The sequence below is a fragment of the Hypanus sabinus genome, chromosome 14, assembly GCF_030144855.1.
Source record: "Hypanus sabinus isolate sHypSab1 chromosome 14, sHypSab1.hap1, whole genome shotgun sequence".
Taxonomy (NCBI): domain Eukaryota; kingdom Metazoa; phylum Chordata; class Chondrichthyes; order Myliobatiformes; family Dasyatidae; genus Hypanus; species Hypanus sabinus.
The window spans coordinates 107,663,991-107,682,496 of NC_082719.1; the positions used below are offsets into that span (position 1 = coordinate 107,663,991).

The window sequence follows — 18,506 nt, forward strand, 5'->3', positions numbered from 1 at the left end:
GTTTTTTTATTCACAAAAATTTAAAATCTTTAAGATAATTTTTTTGAGGCATTGTAAGTGTTGTTACTTCAATGTACCTGTGTATTTTGAATAATACTAATAAAAAGATTTGAAAAGAAAAGAAAGAAAAACAGTATTAAATAGATAAGTAGCAGAAAATAAGTTGCAGCAGCACCAGAATGTCACAGTAATGCAGTTAGTGCAAGTATTTGAGTCCTTGTGTGTGCATGAGTGTGCTCACAGTTTCAGTCATTGTTCTGTGGGAGTGGTGTGATGGAGGCCACAGCTCTGGGGTAGAAGCTGTTCCTCAGTCTATTTGTTCTGGCTTTTAGTGTCTTGAACCTTTTGGTGGATGGCAGCGGGTCAAACAGGGAGTGGCCGGGGTGTGTGGTGTCTCTGGTTATGCTGATTGCTTTCCTCCTGAGTCTGCTGGAATAGATGGTGTCCAGTCCTGGAGCTCCATCCTGACAATTCGCTGGGCGGCCTTCACCACGCGATGCAAGTCTTGTCGCTCAGCGGCTGTGCAGCTGGCATACCACACTGCTGCGCTGTTGGTCAGGATGGTTTCAGTTGTGCTTCTGTAGAAGTTAAGCAGCAGCTTTTGTGGGAGTTTGGCCTGTTTCAGCTTTCTGAGGAAGATGAGTTTTTTGTGCCTTTTTTACAAGCAGCAAGGTGTTGGTGGTCCATGTCAGCAAGGTGTTGGTGGTCCATGTCAGCTGTTTTGACAACATCACTCCAAGGAACTTTAGGTTTTCCACACTTTCAACTACCTCTCCATGTATATGGAGGGGTGTGTGTACTCTGTCCTTTGATCTCCTGAAGTCAATGATCATCCCTTTTGTTTTAGAAGTGTTAAGGACCAGGTCGTTGTCCTTACACCACTCCGTCAGATCATCCACCTCGAGCCTATAGGCTGTTTCACCCTCGTCCGAGATCAGGCCAACCACTGTGGTATCATCTGCAAATTTAATTATAGAGTTGGAGGTGTAGATGGGGATGCAGTCATGTGTGAAGAGCGTGTAGAGCCCTTCAGGGTGCCTATTTTTAAGATGAGGTCTTATGGTCTTATTTGTACGGTAGTTTCTAAGTTCAGATGAAGGGAATCATGGCAATTTGGTCTTTGTCTGACTTTGACCTGGTACCAGGAGCCTTGCAAGCACTTGGCCGTGAGACAAGTGTTGTCACAGGCAGTCTCTGGTCACCTGTGATTCTGCATATTGTCTCTCTGTCAGTCTCCAGCTCTCATCAACATTTCAGATATCTGCTACCATATCATGGTGAAGACCGGGAATGTGTCCGGAGCCAGCAGTGACTCTAAAGTTTTCATCAAGCTGTACGGAGAGAAGGGAGACACCAGCAAGCAGCCCCTCGTCACCTCCGACAACAACCTGGGCAATTACTTTGAACAGGGACAGGTGGATGTTTTCATCATAGACACGATGAACATCGGAACAGTAAGTACATTCTTCTGGTGCTCTGAACCATTGTCCAACGTACTCCACATGCTGAATTTATCCATTGCCAACAAACCATATTCAGTAATTTAATCCACCATGACTATTCTCAACACTCATGATTGTGTCCTCGGCCCTGTCCACAATCTGGCCAGTGTGGTGTCCGTACAGGAAGCTGTTGTAAACCCATCTGTTAGTTTGCAGCTGATACATGGTAGTGGGCCGTATCTGAAATAACGATGAATCAGAGTTCAGGATGGAGATAGAGAGCCCAGTGACATGGTGACAACAGCCTTTCCCCTCAGTGTCAGAAAAACAAAAAGCTACGCATTAACTTCAGGAAAGGTTGGTGCACACACTCCTGTCTACATCAACGATGTTCAGGTTGATAGCTTCATGTTCAGTGAGCATCACCAACAGTTTGTTCCTTTTATGTCATGGCCAATGCTTCCACTTCCTGAGGAGGCTAAAGAAATTTGGCAACCTCAGACAGTTGAGTAAGTTCAATATGAGCCCCAAATTCCTGAGAACTTTCTACAGGGGCAAGATTGAGATCATCCTGACTGGCTGCGTCACTGCCTGGTATGGGAACTGTACCTCCCTCAATCGTAGGACTCTGCAGAGAGTGGTGCGGACAGCCCAGCACATCTGTAGATGTGAACTTCCCACTATTCAAGACATTTACAGAGACAGGTATATAAAAAGGGCCAGACCCAAGTCACTCCAACCACAAATTGTTCCAGCTGCTACCATCTGGGAAACAGTATCGCAGCATTAAAGCCAGGACCAACAGTCTCCGGGACAGCTTCTTCCACCAGGCCATCAGACTGATTAATTCATACTGATACATCCTATTTCTATGTTACATTGACTGTCCTGTTGTACATACTATTTATTACAAATTACTATAAATTGCACATTGCAAATTTAGACAGTCGTAATGTAAAGATTTTTACTCATCAGGTATATGAAGTCAATCCAATACAATTTTACCCTTACCAATTTTTATCGATGCATAATAGAAAGTGTTCTCTCTGGATACATCACTCTGGAGCAGCAACTACTGTGCGTGTGACCACAAGAAACTGTAGCGTTGTCAATGCAACTCAGGTCATTGAGGAAACAGCACAAACCCTATGGATTCTGTCTAGACAACCCATAGCCTCAGTAAAGCAGCCAGCATAATGAAAGATCCCACCCTGGACAGTCTCTCTTCTCCCATCAGACAGAATAATGAAAGATCCCACCCACCCCGAACAGTCTCTCTTCTCCTGTCAAACAGTATAATCAATGACCCCATCCACCCCAGACAGTCTCTGTTCTCCCCTCTCACTGTCAGGCAGAATAATCAGAAACCCCCAGCCATTCAGGATAATCTCACTTCTCCCCTCTCACCGTCAGGCAGAATAATCAAACACCCCATTCACCCCGAACAATCTCACTTCTCCCCTCTCCCATTGGGCAGAGATACAAAGGCCTGAAAAGACCAGACTAAAGACAGTTTCCACCCAGCTGTACTAAGACCATAATCACTGTTACTACAGTAATTAGTGTTAATAACCTTGGTCCCGGAGCAGTTCGTGAGATGATATCACAGCTCAATGCATTGGAGTAAGGATTTCAATTCCACTATCCTCTGTTAGAAAGTTTGTACCTTCCTTCCCACGTGCATGTGGGTTTCCTCCAGATGCTCTGATTTCCTCCCGCAGTCCATAGACCAGTTAGTATGTTCATTGATCATTGTAATTGTGTGTGATCAGGCGAGGGTTAAATTGGTAGGGTGTTGAGTGGCTTAGCTCAAAGCTAGGAAGGGCCAGTTCCATGCTGTATGTCTAAAGAAGTAAACATTTCAATGATTCCCTAGTACAATAAGAGAGACATCTTCATAATCTAGCTTCTTATCATCTTGCACCTTACTGTCTGCCTGCACTGTGCTTTCTCTGTAACAATTATTCTTGTTTTACGCTGTTCTACCTCAGTGCACTGTGTAATGATCTATCTGTATGACGGTTATACAAGAGAACCTGCTCACTGACTCTCTGTACATGTGACAATAATAAACTGTTCCCAAGCTATATTCATGATTCCTGTTTATGTCCTGATGAAGGGTCTCTGTCCGAAGTGTGGACTGTTCATTCGTTTCAATAGATGAGTTCCTACAGCAATGTGTGTGCATGTGTCACTCTGGATTAGCAGCACCTGCAGAACCTCTTGTGTTTGTGCTCACAACCAGACTCTTTCACCTGAAGTAACTCAGTGAAAGGTCCTGGAAACTGTTAGCTCTATCGATGAACAAGGACTCCATACATTCCTTCGACAAGTTCAGTCCGAAGACAGTGGTGTGGTGGACACACTTTGTGTCCTGCTGGACCAGTAGCTGAGCTTCAAGCCAACAAGCACAAATGCAAGAGATTCTGCCAATGGTGGAAATCTAGAGCAACACACACAAAATACTGAAGGAATCAGTAGGCCAGGCAGTATTCATGGAGGGGAATAAATAGTCGATGTTTCGGGCCAAGATAACAAGTGTAGGGAACCTTTGTTTTCAAGAGATATTGAGAACCTGGTTCAGCAGGTAGGAACAAATGAGATGAGGTAAGAAATGCAAGAGAACATTTGAGAAAGAAATCAGGAGGGTTAAAAGAAGGCATGAAGTTGCTCTAGCAGACAAGGTGAAGGAGAATCCAAAGGGATACTACAGATATGTTAAGAGCAAAAGGATTACAAAGTAAAAAATCGGTCCTCTGGAAGATCAGAATGGTAATCCATGTGTGCAGCCAAAACAGATGGGGGAGATTTTAAATTAATTCTTTGCATCTGTATTTACTCGGGAGATGGACACAGAGTCTATAGAAATGAGGCAAAGTGGCATCAACTTCACTGACCCTGTACAGATTACAGAGGAGGAGATGTTTGCTACCCTGAACCAAATCAGGGGGGATAAATCCTCAGGGCCTGACAAAGTGATCCCTTGGACCGTAAGGGACATACGTGGAGAAATTGCTGAAGCCCTAGCAGAGATATTTAAATCATCCTTAGAGATCGGAGCAGTTTCAGAGGATTGGAGGATGGCAATTGTTGTTCTGCTGTTTTAAAAAAAGGCTGTAAACAGAAACCAGGAAATTATAGCAACACACACAAAATGCTGGAGGAACGCAGCAGGCCAGGCAGCATCTATGGAGAAGAGTATAGTCAACATTTCAGGCTGAGATCCTTCAGCAGGACTGGAAAAACAAAATGAGAAATTAAAGCAAGAAGGTGGGTGAGGGGAGGAAGAGGTACAAGACCATAGGCGATGGGTGAAACTGGGAGAGGTGGAGAGGTGAAGTAAGGAGCTGGGAAGTGACAAAAGAGACAAAGGGCTGGAGAAGGGGGAATTTGACAGGAGAGGATCGAAGACCATGAAAGGGAAGGGGAGGACCACCAGAGGGAGATGATGGGCAGGTAAAGAGATAAGGTGAGAGATGGAAATGTGAATAGAAATGCTGAGGGGAGGGGGGAATTACTGAAAGTTCATGCCATCAGGTTGGAGGCTACCCAGATGGATAAGATGCTGCTTCTTCAACCTGACTGTGGTCTCATCGTGACAGCAGAGGAGGCCATGGATTGACATGTCAGAATGGGAAAGGGAAGTGGAATTAAAATGGGTAGCTACTGGGAGATTCCACTTCTTCTGGTGGGCAGAGGGTAGGTGCTCAGTGAAGCAGTCTCCCAATCTACATCGGGTCTCACCAGTATACAGGAGGCCACACCAGGAGCACCAGATACAGTAGATGACCCTGACAGGTGAAGTGTCATCTCACTTGAAAGACTGTTTGGGGCCATGAATGGTAGTGAAGGAGGAGATGTAAGGGCAGGTGTAACACTTGTTCTGCTTGCAAGGATAAGTGCCAAGAGGGAGATCACTGGGGAGGGACGAATGGACAAGGGAGTCACATAGGCAGTGATCCCTGCAGAAAGCTTAAAGTGGGGGAGGGAGGCAAAGATGTGCTTGGTGGTGGTATCCCGTTGGAAACGGCAGAAGTAATAGATGTGGTAGGTGTGGACAGGGGAAACCCTATCCCTGGTGAGGTGGCAGAGGATGAGGTGAGGGCAGATGTGTATGAAATGGAAAAGATACAGGTGAGGGCAGCTTTGGTGGTGGAGGAAGGAAAACCTGAAGAATGAAGAATGAATCTCTGAAGAAGAAGAACATCTCATTAATTTGGAATGAAAGTCTCATCTTGAAAGCAGATGCAACAGAGATGAAGTAACTGAGAGAAGGAGATGGCGGTTTTAGAAGTGACAGGATGGGAAGAGATATAGTCAGTTAGCTGTGAGAATCGGTGGGTTTATGAAATATATCAGTACATAAACTGTCTCCAGAGATAGAAACAGAGAGATTGAGAAAGGGGAGGGGGGTGTCGGAAATGGACCAGGTACATTTGAGGGCAGGGTGGAAGTTGGAGGCAAAGTTGATGAAGACGGAGTCAGCACAGGTGCAGGAAGCAGCACCAATGCAGTCATCAATGTAGCATAGGAGAAGTGCAGATGGTCACCAGTGTAGGCTTGGAACATAGACTGCACCATGTAGCCAACAAACAGGCGAGCATAGCTGGGACGAATGCAAGTGCCTATGGCTACATCTTTTGATTGCAGGAGGTGGTAGAAGTCAAAGGAGAAATTGTTGAGGGGGAGGACTAGAGCTTTAAGATGCTCCTGATAGGGCATGGTGGTGTTTAGGGATTGGATATCCATGGTGAAAGTGAGACGATTAGGGGCAGGGAACTTGAAGTCATTGAAAGATCCAGAGTGTGTGAAGTGTCACCGATGTAGGTAGCAAGGGACTAAACTGGGGGCACAAAACAGAGTTGAGGTATGCAGATAAAAGCTTGGTGGGACAGGAACAAGCAGAAACAATGGGTCTACCAGGTCAGGCAAGTCTGCAGACCTTGGAGGATGTTGTGGATCCAGGAAATTAAGGACTGGTGAGTCTGACATCAGTTGTGGGAAAGTTATTGGAAGGTATTCTAAGTATTTGGATAGACATGGACTGATTAAGGATAGTCAGCATGGCTTCATGCATGGTAGGTGATCTCTAACCAGTGTTGTTCAAGGAAGTTACCAGAAACGTGGAAGAAGGCAAGGCAGTGGATTATGTCTACATGGTCTTTAGTAAGGCATATGACAAGGTCTCACATGGGAGGCTGTTCAAGAAAGTTCAATTGCTCAGCATTCAGTATGAGGTAGTAAATTGGATTAGACATTGGCTTTGTGAGAGTGGAGGGTTGCCTCTCTGAGTGGAGGCCTGTGACTAGTGGAGTGCCGCAGGGATCAGTGCTGGGTCCAATGTTGTTTGTCACCTATATCAATGATCTGGATGATAATGTGGTTAACTGGATCAGCAGATTTGCAGATGCTACCAAGACTGGAGATGTAGTGGACAGTGACAAAGGCTATCATGGTTTGCAGAGGGATCTGCATCAGCTGAAAAAATGTCTAAGAAATGGCAGATGGAAATTAATGCAGACAAATGTGCAGTTTTGCACTTCAACCAGAGTAGGTTTTACATAATGAACGATAGAATACTTAGTAGTGTGGTAGAACAAAGGGATCTATGAATATAGATCCATAATTCATTAAAAGTGGTGTCACAGGTAGATAGGGTTGTAAAGAAACCTTTTGGCACATTGGCTTTACTAAATCAATGTATTGAGTGCAGGAGATGGAATGTTGTTTTGAAGTTGTATAAGACATTGGTGAGGCCTAATTTGGAGTAGTGTTTGCAGTTTTTGGTCACCTACCTACAGGAAAGACCTATACAAGGTTGAAATAGTACAGAGCAAATTTACAAGGATGTAGCCAGGTATGGAGGACCTTAATTATAAGGAAAAGTTGAATAGGTGAGGACTGTATTCTTTAGAATGTAGAAGACTGAGAGGAGGTTTGAGAGGATGGATATAAATGGGGTTGGGAGGAACTACAACCAGTGGTCATAGTTATGGCCCATAAGACCATGAAATATAGGAGCAGAATTAGGCCATTTGGCCCATCAAATCTGCCATTTCATTATGGCTGAATGAAGTGTCCTTTCAGCCCCAATCTCCTGCCTTCTCCCCGTATTTCTTCATGCCCTGACCAATCCAGAATATATCAACCTCTGCCTTAAGTACCATAAAGACCATATTGTTTGTGTTTTCTACAGTGAAAACTAATGCAAAGCAATTCATCTGCTATTTTGTTGTCCTCCATTACTACCTCTCTAGCATCATTTTCCAGTGGTCCAATATCTACTCTTGGCTCTCTTTTACACTTTATGTATCTGAAGAAACTTTTGGTATCCTCTTTAATATGATTGGCTAGCTTACTTTCTTACTTCATCTTTACCTTTGCAAACCCCTAACAAAGTAGAGGTGTTAGTGTGTTTACTTCATTATTGCTGTTGTGTGCTGAGCCCAGAACAGGTCCTCTGAAATAATAACACTGAGGAATTTCAAGTTGCCGACTCTCTCCGCCTCTGATCCCCCAGTAAAGACTGTCTTTTGGATCTCTGGTTTCCCCCTCCTGAAGTCTGCAATCAATTCCTTGGTCCAGCTGACATTGAGTGAGAGGTTGTTGTTATGGCACCACTCAGCCATATGATTTATAGTGATTTATGACCACCATTCATTCAGCCTCCAACAGTGCTGTCATCAGTAATCTTGAATATGGCATTGGAACTGTGTTTAACTACTTGGTTATAAGTATAAAGTCAGTAGAGCAGGGGGCTAAGCACACAGCCTTGTGGTGCCCCAGTGCTGATGGAGGTTGTGGAGGAGATGTTGTTGCCAATCTGAACTGACTGGGGTCTACAAGTGAGGAAATTGAGGATCCAATTACACGGAAGCTCCAAGGTTTTGGAGCTTATTGATTAGTTTTGAGATGACGATGGTATTGAATGGCAAGATGCAGTCGATAAAGAGCATCTGATGTAATGTCTTTGCTGTCCAGCTGAATGAAGAGCCAATGAGATGGCAATGAGGAGGTGTTTGCTGTCTCGAGGTAAATTAGGGTGGATAAACCCTTGTGGCACGACAATGTGTTCCCTTGAGCCCTGTAGAGGCTAGTGTAGAAATAGCTAGGGATTGAGTAAAGATAATTAAAACATCCTTTGCCATGGGTGAGGTGCCAAAGGATTGAGGGACAGCTAATATTGTTCTGTTGTTTAAGAAAGACTCGAAGAATTAGCCAGGAAATTATAGTCTGGTGAGCCTGATATCAGTAATGGCAAAGTTATGGGAAGGTATTCTGAAAACTGGATATATAAGTATTTGGATAGACTGGGACTGATTAGGGAAAGTCAGCGTGGCTTTGTGCATGGTAGATCATATCTAACCAAACTTAGAGTTTTTCAAGGAAGTTACCAGAGAAGTTGATGAAGGCAAGGCAGTGGATGCTGTCTACGTGGTTTTAAGCAAGGCATTTGACACGATCTCACTTGAGATGCTGGTCAAAAAGGTTCCATAACTTTGCATTCAAGATAAATTAGTAAATTGGAATAGACCCTGGCTTTGCAGGAAAAGCCAGAGAGAGGTATTAGAGGGTTGCCCCTCTGACCGGAGGCCTGTGACTAGTGGAATGTCACGAGGATCAACACTGGGTCCGTTTGTTGTTTGTCATCTATATCAATGATCTGGGTGATAATGTGGTTAATTGGATCAGCAAATTTGCTGATGAAGGCAAGATTGGAGGTGTAGTGGACAGCAAGGAAGACGGCAAAGACTTGTAGTGAGATCTAGACCAGCTGGAAAAATGGCAGATGGAATTTATTGCTGACAGAAGGGAGGACCAACCAGGATAGGTCTGACACGGTGAGCGGTAAGGCAATGCAGAGTTTGGTAGAACAGAGAGATCTGGGAATACAGGTCCATAATTCCTTGAAAATGGCATCATAGGTAGATAGGGTCGTAAAGAAAGCTTGTGGCATTTTCACCTTCATAAATCAATGTATTGAGTACAGGAGTTGGAATGTTATGTTGAAATTGTATAAGATGTTGGTGAGGCCTAATCTGGAGTATCGTGTGCAGTTTTGGTCACCACCTACAGGAAAGATGTGAATAAAATTGAAAGAGTGGAGAGAAAATTTATAAGGATGTTGCCAGGGCTTGAGGACCTGAGTTACAAGGAAAGATTGACTAGGTTAGGACTTCATTCCCTAGACCTTAGAAGATTAAGGAAATAATTGATTGAAGTATACAGAATTATGAGGGGTATAGATAGAGTAAATGCAAGCAGGCTTTTTCCACTGCATTTAGGTGAGATTACAAGAGTTCATGAGTTAAAGGTGAAATGCTTAAGGGGAACATGAGGGGGAATTTCTTCACTTAGTGGTGAAGGTGTGGAACGAGCTGTCAGCGTAAGTGGTGGATGCAAGTTCAATGTCAACATTTATGACAAGTTTGAATAGGTACAAGGATGGGAGGGGTATGGAGGGCTATGGTCCAGGCGGACAGAAGGGCCTGTTTCTGTATGGTTTTTCTCTCTCTCTCCCTCTTTCTCTTGCTTTAACTATGAGATAATAATATGGCACATATTATGGTCACCCAGTAACCAAACTTCAGCCTTTCTGCTTTGGGTTTGAGCCTGTGTAGAAATGTTTCCAAAACTGATGCTGACTCCTCGTGTCCACAGCTAAAGCGTCTGCTAATTGGACATGATAATGCAGGACTACGAGCCGGCTGGTTCCTGGACAACGTTCGGATCAAGGTTCCAGCCCATGGAAAGGAATACATGTTCCCGGCTCACCGGTGGCTCTGCAAGGATGAAGCAGATGGCAAGACTGAGGTCGAGATATACCCCAGTGAGATCACGGAGATTGAAAAATGTAAGTAAGCATACCAGCATAAGATTTAAATTGAGGATGCTGCTCTCCTCTGAGTTTACTGCAAGAAGGTATTCCTCTTTCCCTGCTCTTTAGTTGATTGTTTATTTATTGAGATACAATGTGAAATGGGCCCTTCTGGCCCTTCCAGCCCCACCACCCAGCAACCCGGCTTTGACCCCAGCCTAATCACAGGACAATTTGCAATGACCTATTAACCTACTAACCGGCATGACTTTGGACTGTGGGAGAAAACTGGAGACCCAGAGAAAACCAAACATTCCAAGGGAGGACATACAGACTCTTTACAGATGATGTCAGAATTGAACTCTGAACTCTGACACCCTGAGCTGTAATAACATCGTGCTAACTGTGCTGCTCGAAGTGTGTTTGTGATCATTGAGAGTGGTTTGATTTAAGCCCTTGAAACTCTCCCGTTCCCACAGTGCTAATCAAACAAACTGCTCTCTTCATACCCAAAACCTCGGTCTTTCTCAGTGTTATATACCCCTAGGGTTCATTTTTTCTGTGGACTGTCACTTTAAAACGCCAAGAGAATGACACTGACTTTTGGACACTGTTGGATTTCTACTGATTACAAAATTGCTCGGTTATTATGGTGAGAGAGGAGGTGGAGTTATTTGATGGACAATCGATTGTTTATACAAGTTTGCGGCTTGTTTTGAATATACAAGTACACACAGCCACACAGCTCAGAGTTGAGATGGATTCTGTGAATGAAAGACACCAGTGAGTCAGTTGCTGGTTTAAACTTTCAAAAGGGTGAGTTGAGATTGATCCAGAGTATTGATAAATGACTCTCACAAGGTTGCTGCAACTAGAAGAAGTTTGCAGGGAGAGGAGAGGAGAGGAAGGTTTGAAACAGAAGAAACAAAGAGATCACTGTTTAAACACTCTCTAAGTAGCCCATAAGGGTGGGATTGATTCCATTTGAAAGCGCAAGTGTGATTGTCACATAGTTAATCCACAGGAGTGGGTTCTGTGGTGGTGATGGTGGGGGGCATCTTTGTGAGTACCGCGTGTGTGTTTACCCTTTGTCTGGGTGTGGTATTTCACTGAAGAAGGCATCCCTGTGGAAAATCACAGTTGGAGTTACTTCGTATGTCGTGGAACTGGATCAGTGGCTATCAGTAAGGGTGACCCTGTGGGAACCACTGGTGTGTCTAACCCTTGCCTGGGTTGGTAACTTTACCACTTGAAGACGGTCCCCTTCGTGGAGTCACATTTGGCTGACTTGAAGAATTCCGAGGACAATGGGAAGATCGACAACACCTGTTTATTTGGAGTACAAATACCTTTTTCTCACCTCAGTTCCATGGACTGAACTGAACTTTCTTGCATACCATCGTAAGACTGTAACTCTTGCCACCTGAGCTTGAATAAGTTTGGGAACTTTATTTACACACCTGTATATGCATAACACTGCTAACTCTTGGTTTACCTGGTTTAAGTTTCTATATTTGGTAGTTACTAATAAAGTAGAGATTTGTTGACAGCAACACCAGACTCCAGGTGTGTCCTATTGCTGCTGATATTTTTACAGGGTTGTGAGTACGTAACATCAGCTTCACATTGAACTTCCTATCCCCACATCACAGTGACACAGAACAAGATAGGACATGGTTCAGCATGATTTCCTGAAGAGAAAATCCTGCCTGACAAACCTATTGGAATTCTTTAAGGAGATTACAAGTAGATGCAGTGGATGCAGATAAAGGGGATGCAGTGGATGTTGTATATTTGGACTTTCAGAAGGCCTTTGACAGGGTTCCACACATGAGGCTGCTTACCAAGTTAAGAGCCCATGGTATTACAGAAAAGTTACTAACATGGTTAGAGCATTGGCTGATTGGTTGAGGCAGTGAGTGGGAATAAAAGATCCTTTTCTGGCTGACTGCCAGTGTCTAGTGGTGTTCTACTGGGGTCAGTGTTGGGACTGCTTCTTTTTATGCCATATATAAATTATTTAGATGATGGAATAGTTGACTTTGTTGCCAAGTTTGCAGATGATACAAAGATTGTTGGAGGGGTAGATAGTGTTGAGGAAACTGGTAGGATGCAGGACTTAGACTAGGAGAATGGGCAAGAGAGTGGCAAATGAAATACAAGGTTGGAAAATGCATGGTCATGCACTTTGGTAGTAGAAATAAATGTATGAACTATTTTCTAAATGGAGAGAATATCCAAAAATCTGAGTTGCAAAGGGACTTGGGAGTCCTTGTACAGAACACCCTAAAGGTTAATTTGCAGGTTGAGTTGGTGGTGAAGAAGGCAAATGCAATGTTAGCATTCATTTCAAGAGCTCTAGGATACAAGACCAAGGATGTGATGCTGAGGCTTTATAAAGCACTTGTGAGGCCTCTCCTTGAGTACGGTGAACAGTTTTGGGTTCCTCATCTAAGAAAAGCTGTGTTGGCATTGGAGAGGGTTCAGAGGAGGTTCAAAAGGAGTAATTAAGGTGGAGCTTGATTGGTTCTTGATAGGACACGGTATCAAAAGTTACGGTGAGAAGGCTGGGGAGTGGGGCTGAGGAGGGGGAAAAGGATCAACCATGAGTGGAGCAGACTCGACAGGCCAAATGGCCTAATTTTGCTCGTATATCTTATTGTTTTATGGTCACATTCAATTCAGAATTAGAACTATGAACATAGACCAGTACAGCACAGGAACAGGCCCTTCAGCCCACAATGTTGTGCTGAACCAAATAAATTAATAATCAAATTGCCATTAAACTCATCTCTTATGCCTGCACAATGTCCATATCCTTCCATTTTCCTCACATTCATCTGCCTACCTAAATGTCTCTTAGAAGTCTCTAATGTATCTGCCTCCACCACCACCCCAGGCAGCACATTCCAGACACCCAGCATTCACTGTGTAAGAAAAAACTTGCTCCTTACGTCTCCTTTGCACTTTCCCCTTCTCACCTGAAATGCATGCCCTCTGGTATTTGATATTTCAACCCTGGGAAACAGATATTGTCTACCTACTTTGTCTATGTAATCTTATAAACCTCTATCGGATCTCCCAGACTATCTTTGATAGAGGCTTTTTCCCAAGGCTGAAATGGTTGCCACAAGAGGACACAGGTTTAAGGTGCTGGGGAGTAGGTACAGAGGAGATATCAGGGGTAAGATTTTTACTCAGAGAGTGGTGAGTGCGTGGAATGGGCTACCGGCAACGGTGGTGGAGGCGGATATGATAGGGTGTTTTGGATAAAATAGAGGGCTATGGGTAAGCCTAGTAATTTCTTTTTTATTGTAATTTATTTTTTTATTGAAGTTCATCAAACAAACATTTCTATAAGATGTATTTCAGACATTGTACATATATATCATATAATCATATATCACAAAATCTCCAGAAAGTATTTATCTGGGGTATACACTTATAGAAAAGAGTGGAAAGAAAAAACAAGCAAAAGGAAAGAACTATGTACAAAGTAGGGAGTGATCTTTTTTTTACAACAGATTCATTGATTTGTGAGAATAAAATCAGGCCTATGAGGCATTATGTAGTTAAACCATTTTTCTCAGTATGAATCAAATTGTTCCAGCTTATGATTAACAGATGCTGTTATCTTCTCCATTTTTATAAATGTCCATTGTAATTTCCATCCATGTATTTAAAGTTGGGCTCTCCTGTGATAATCATTTCCTAGTAAGAGTCTTTTTTACCAGCCACCAACAGTATATTCATTAAATATTTATCTCTTTTCAACCATTCTTGAGGTATATATCCAAAATATATGGTCTTACTCTCCAAGGGTATTTCACATTTAAAGTTGTCTTGTAGGGCATTGTGTATCCCCCCACCAATATTCTTTGATAACAGGGCATTCCCAGAAAATATGATGGTTTGCATTTTGATTTCCACAATTTCTCCAGCAAACAGGGAGGTTACTATCATAATGGGATTTCTGAGAGGGTGTAATAAAATATCTTATCAAGTTTTTCCATCCAAACTCCCTCCATTTCTGTGAACTGGTACACTTCCATTGATACCTCCATATTATTGTCCATTCTTCTTCAGATATAATTATCCCTCCTTCCTTCTCCCATTTTGTTTTAATGTATGAAGTCGAATGTATTTTAAGATTTGACAATCCCTTATACATGCCTGAAATGATTCTACTTCCATTATCTGAATTATATGCTTTTCTAAATAGCTCTATCAAGCATGTGCTTGCCTTGGTTACATTTTTAAGCATCTTATTAACATATTGTTGCATCTGTAAATACTGATAAAAATCTTGTTTTTCTAATAAGTGTTTCTCTTTAAGCATTTCAAAACTGAACTGTATTCCTTCTTTCATTATGTTGCAAAGAACTGTTATTCCTTTAGCTGTCCTGTCCTTAAATCTAGCATCCAATCTATTTGGTGTAAAATCAGAGTCATATGCACACCATTTAAGAATTGCAATATCTCCCTCTAGATTATATTCTTTTATAGTGGTTTTCCATATTTTAAGAGTCAATTTCACCCATGGGTTATCAATAGTATTTATGTACCTTTGCAGGTTGTTATCAGCCAAAATTGCTTGTATGGGGATGGGAAGTACCCACTCCTCAATGTTTTTCCATTGAGTGTCATACGATGGGTTGCACCAACATATCACAGCTCTCAACTGTGCTGCAAAATAATAATCTCTAAGAGAAGGTAGGCCCCATCCCCCCTTTTTCCTTTGCTAATTGCAAAGTTTTGAGATGAACTCTAGCCTTTTACCCTGTCAAATATACCTTGATAACATCTTGTTCCATTCATTGAATTGACTTTGATTCATCTCTATTGGTAGGGTCTGAAAGAGATATAACAGTCTGGGCAGTATATTCATTTTAATAGACTCAATCCTTGAACTGAGACTGAAAAAAGGAATCGGGCTCCATCTTGCCACATCTTCCTTAATTTTTTTATATAAAGGCTGATAATTACATTCTGATAATTTTGCCAAATCTTTTGGCATAATGATGCCCAAATATTTGAAAGACTCTGTGTGCCATGCCCAGGGGTATCGACTTTCAATTTCTCTTGTTGGGCTATAGTAATATGAAAGTAATTGGGTTTTATCTATGTTGATCTTGTATCCTGATAATTGACCATATTGTTCAAAGAATTGCATCAATTTAGGTAAAGAGTATGTTGGTTGCCCTAGATAGATTAAAATGTCATCTGCATAACTAGCCAATTTATGCTCTGTCCCTTTAATAGTAGTTCCCCTAATATCTTCATTTTGTCTGATGTATTGAGCTAATGGTTCAAGATATAGCATGAAGAGTAGTGGTGACCATGCACAACCCTGTCTTGTGCCCCTTTCCAGGGTAAGACTATTTGATAAATATCCATTGATTTTAATCCTAGCAGTAGGATTGTCATATAGTGTCTGTATAGTTTTAATAATTGTGTCTTGGAAACCAAATCTATATAAAACTCTGTAAAGAAAATTCCAATTAACTGAATCAAATGCTTTTTCAGCGTCCACGCTTATCACTATTGCTTCGATTTTTTTTGATTTTTTTTTGTATATGATCCATAATGTGAAGTGTCCTTCGTATATTGTCTTGAGTCTGGCGTTGTCGTATAAAACCTGTCTGATCTTTACGTATCAGTATGGGTAGAAACTCCTCTAATTGTTTGGCCATGATGGAGGTAAATAACCTATCATCTACATTAAGAACGGTTATTGGTCTAAACGGCTATTGGTATAGCTGAGATTATCGCTTCCTTCCAACTGGGTGGCATTTGTGCCTTTTTTAGAGCGCAGTTCAGTGTGGGGAGTAAAACAGGAATTAACTGATTTTAAAATTCTTTGTACCACTCTGCCGTATACCCATCTGATCCTGGTGACTTGCTTAATTTAAGCCTACTAATTGCAGCTTTTAATTCAACTTCAGGTATGTCAGCAGTCATCGTTCTATTTTGTTCTTTGCTTAAAGTGGGTAACTCTAGAGAATTCAAGAAGGTGTCAATTTGGGTTATGCTTCCCTCTGGATGTTTGGAATGTAGCATTTTGTAAAACACTTCAAAAGCTTCTTGAATTTCACTTAGCTTATTTTTTTTATCATTTTCATTCTTGGGTCCCTAATTCTATGAATTGTATTTTCTGCTACTTGTTTTCAGTTTCCACGCCAGTATTTTCATAGATTTCGATCCACTTTCATAATGTCTCTGTTTCAGAAACTTTAAGTTTTTCCTGATTTCTTGTGTAGCCAAACTATTTATTTCATTCTTAATTTTTAAAATTTCCCCTAATGTATCCTGTGCCAAATTCAATTTGTGTTTTTTCTCTAGTTCCTTCAGCCTATTTTGTAATTCCTCTAATGTTTTATTCCTTATTTTTTTCTTATATGAAGATATCACTATAATTTTCCCTCTCGACAGCCTTCAGAGTATCCCATAAAATGGGGGATGAAACCTCTCCATTATCATTAAATTCTAAGTAGAGACCAATTTCTTTTTTAATTTGTTCCTTAAAGTACAGATCATTGAGTAGACTTGAATTTAGTTTCCAAATAGTATTCTTTGGTTGTAGGTCAAAATCAACAGATAAATATATAGGTGCATGGTCACTTACATCTATTGTCCCAATTCCACAGGTGTTTATTTTGTCTTTGTCTTTTCCAAATGTTATGAATAGTCTATTCTTGTATATACAGAATGTGGAGCAGAATAATGAGTGTAATCCCTTCTGTCAGGGAAAAGGTCTCTCCATATATCAATTAAACCAACATCCTCAAAAAGTGTATTAACTTTCTTATGTAAAGATTTTGTTTCATAGGTTTTTCTATTGGAAGAGTCTAAGTTTGGTTGTAATTGTAAATTTAAGTCTCCCCCACATATCAGGAGACCTTCTGTTTCCATTACCATAATATCAGTAATTTTCTGAAAGAAACCAATATCACTTCCCGGGGATGCGTATATATTCAATAGAGTAACTGAATTGCCATCTATATTCCCCCTTACCAGAATATACCTATCTTCTTTATCTCCCATTTTGAATATTTTTTTTTCAAAATTTAGCTTACTTGAGATAAGAATAGCAACTCCTCTCCTATGCCCTGATTTATATGAGGAGAAAAACAGATTACTGAAGCCCATTCTCTTTAGTTTTCTATGCTCATTATCACTTAAATGAGTTTCCTGTAAATATACTACATAGGTTTGTTCTTTTTTCATTTTGGATAAAATTTCCTTACATTTGATTGGATTTAATAGCCCATTGACTTTAAAAGAAATGAATTTTACTTTGTCCTTAGCCATCTGTGTTTATCTGTCAATGTATCATTGAAATTAGAATAAAACTTAATCGATCTACTGCCTGAACAAATACGAACCAAGAAACTCCAATAATAACAAAAATGGCAACGAACATGTGATTCCAAGGCTGAGGTCTCTAGTAAATGACCCTGCGTTGAGCTAGAGGAAATGTCTAGCTATGGGGGATAACCCCTCCTATTCGTGAGGTGAGGGCCCCCATTGCAGTATTCATAAAAGTCAGTGAACAATTTTCTCATTTTGGTGGGGAAAAAGAAGTAAGTGAGCGAATAAAGATTAACAACTAAGTAATATAAAATCCACGTTATAATAAGTGTTTCTCAAGGTTGGTATGTCACTGTGTACTTTTGCTTCTGTTTAGCTTCTCAGCATTTTTAAAGTTAGCCAAACCTTATGGCTCTTCTGAAAGGGGTGAGGACTATCTTTGGGGAAACTCCTGGGCTCTTCCTGATATGCTTCTCTCGGTTTCCTCCCGTCTCCTGCCTTCTCAATTCTCGCACTATTTCCCAAGCCGAGCGAGACAATTCCTCAGCCAGGCTTTCTTTCGTTTTGGTCATGCTGACGGGCAACCCTCTGGCCTTCATGTCTGTAGTTGCCTATTCCACCGTCTGGTACAACTGCACCCCGTTGCAATAAAACACTTGAAGTTTAGCAGGGTACGGATTTTGTAATCTAATCATATTTTGCTTTAGTACTCGCTTTACTTCAGAGTATTCTTTGTGTTTCTGAAGGACTGCGGTGGGGCGGGGGGTAATCTTGGTTGAAATATATTAATTTATCCTCTTAAAAACACTCTCTTCTTATCCCGGGCCCTTCGTAGAATCTCTGCCTAGGTGCTGTACTGAAGGAATTTAATTATAATTGAGCATGGCTTTCTATCCTGGGTAGGTTTTGGGACTAGCGCGCGGTGCGCTCTTTCG

General features: G+C 41.6%; 1 protein-coding gene across 1 annotated transcript in view; it reads left to right on the forward strand.

The window, feature by feature from the left end:
• The window catches only part of loxhd1b (lipoxygenase homology PLAT domains 1b), a 388,496-nt gene that overhangs the window by 201,402 nt on the left and 168,588 nt on the right, over window positions 1-18,506 (forward strand). The window contains exons 22-23 of the mRNA XM_059989781.1: window positions 1,258-1,454; window positions 10,104-10,296. Of these exons, the coding sequence (XP_059845764.1) occupies window positions 1,258-1,454; window positions 10,104-10,296 (390 nt within the window). The remainder of the gene's footprint in view (window positions 1-1,257; window positions 1,455-10,103; window positions 10,297-18,506) is intronic.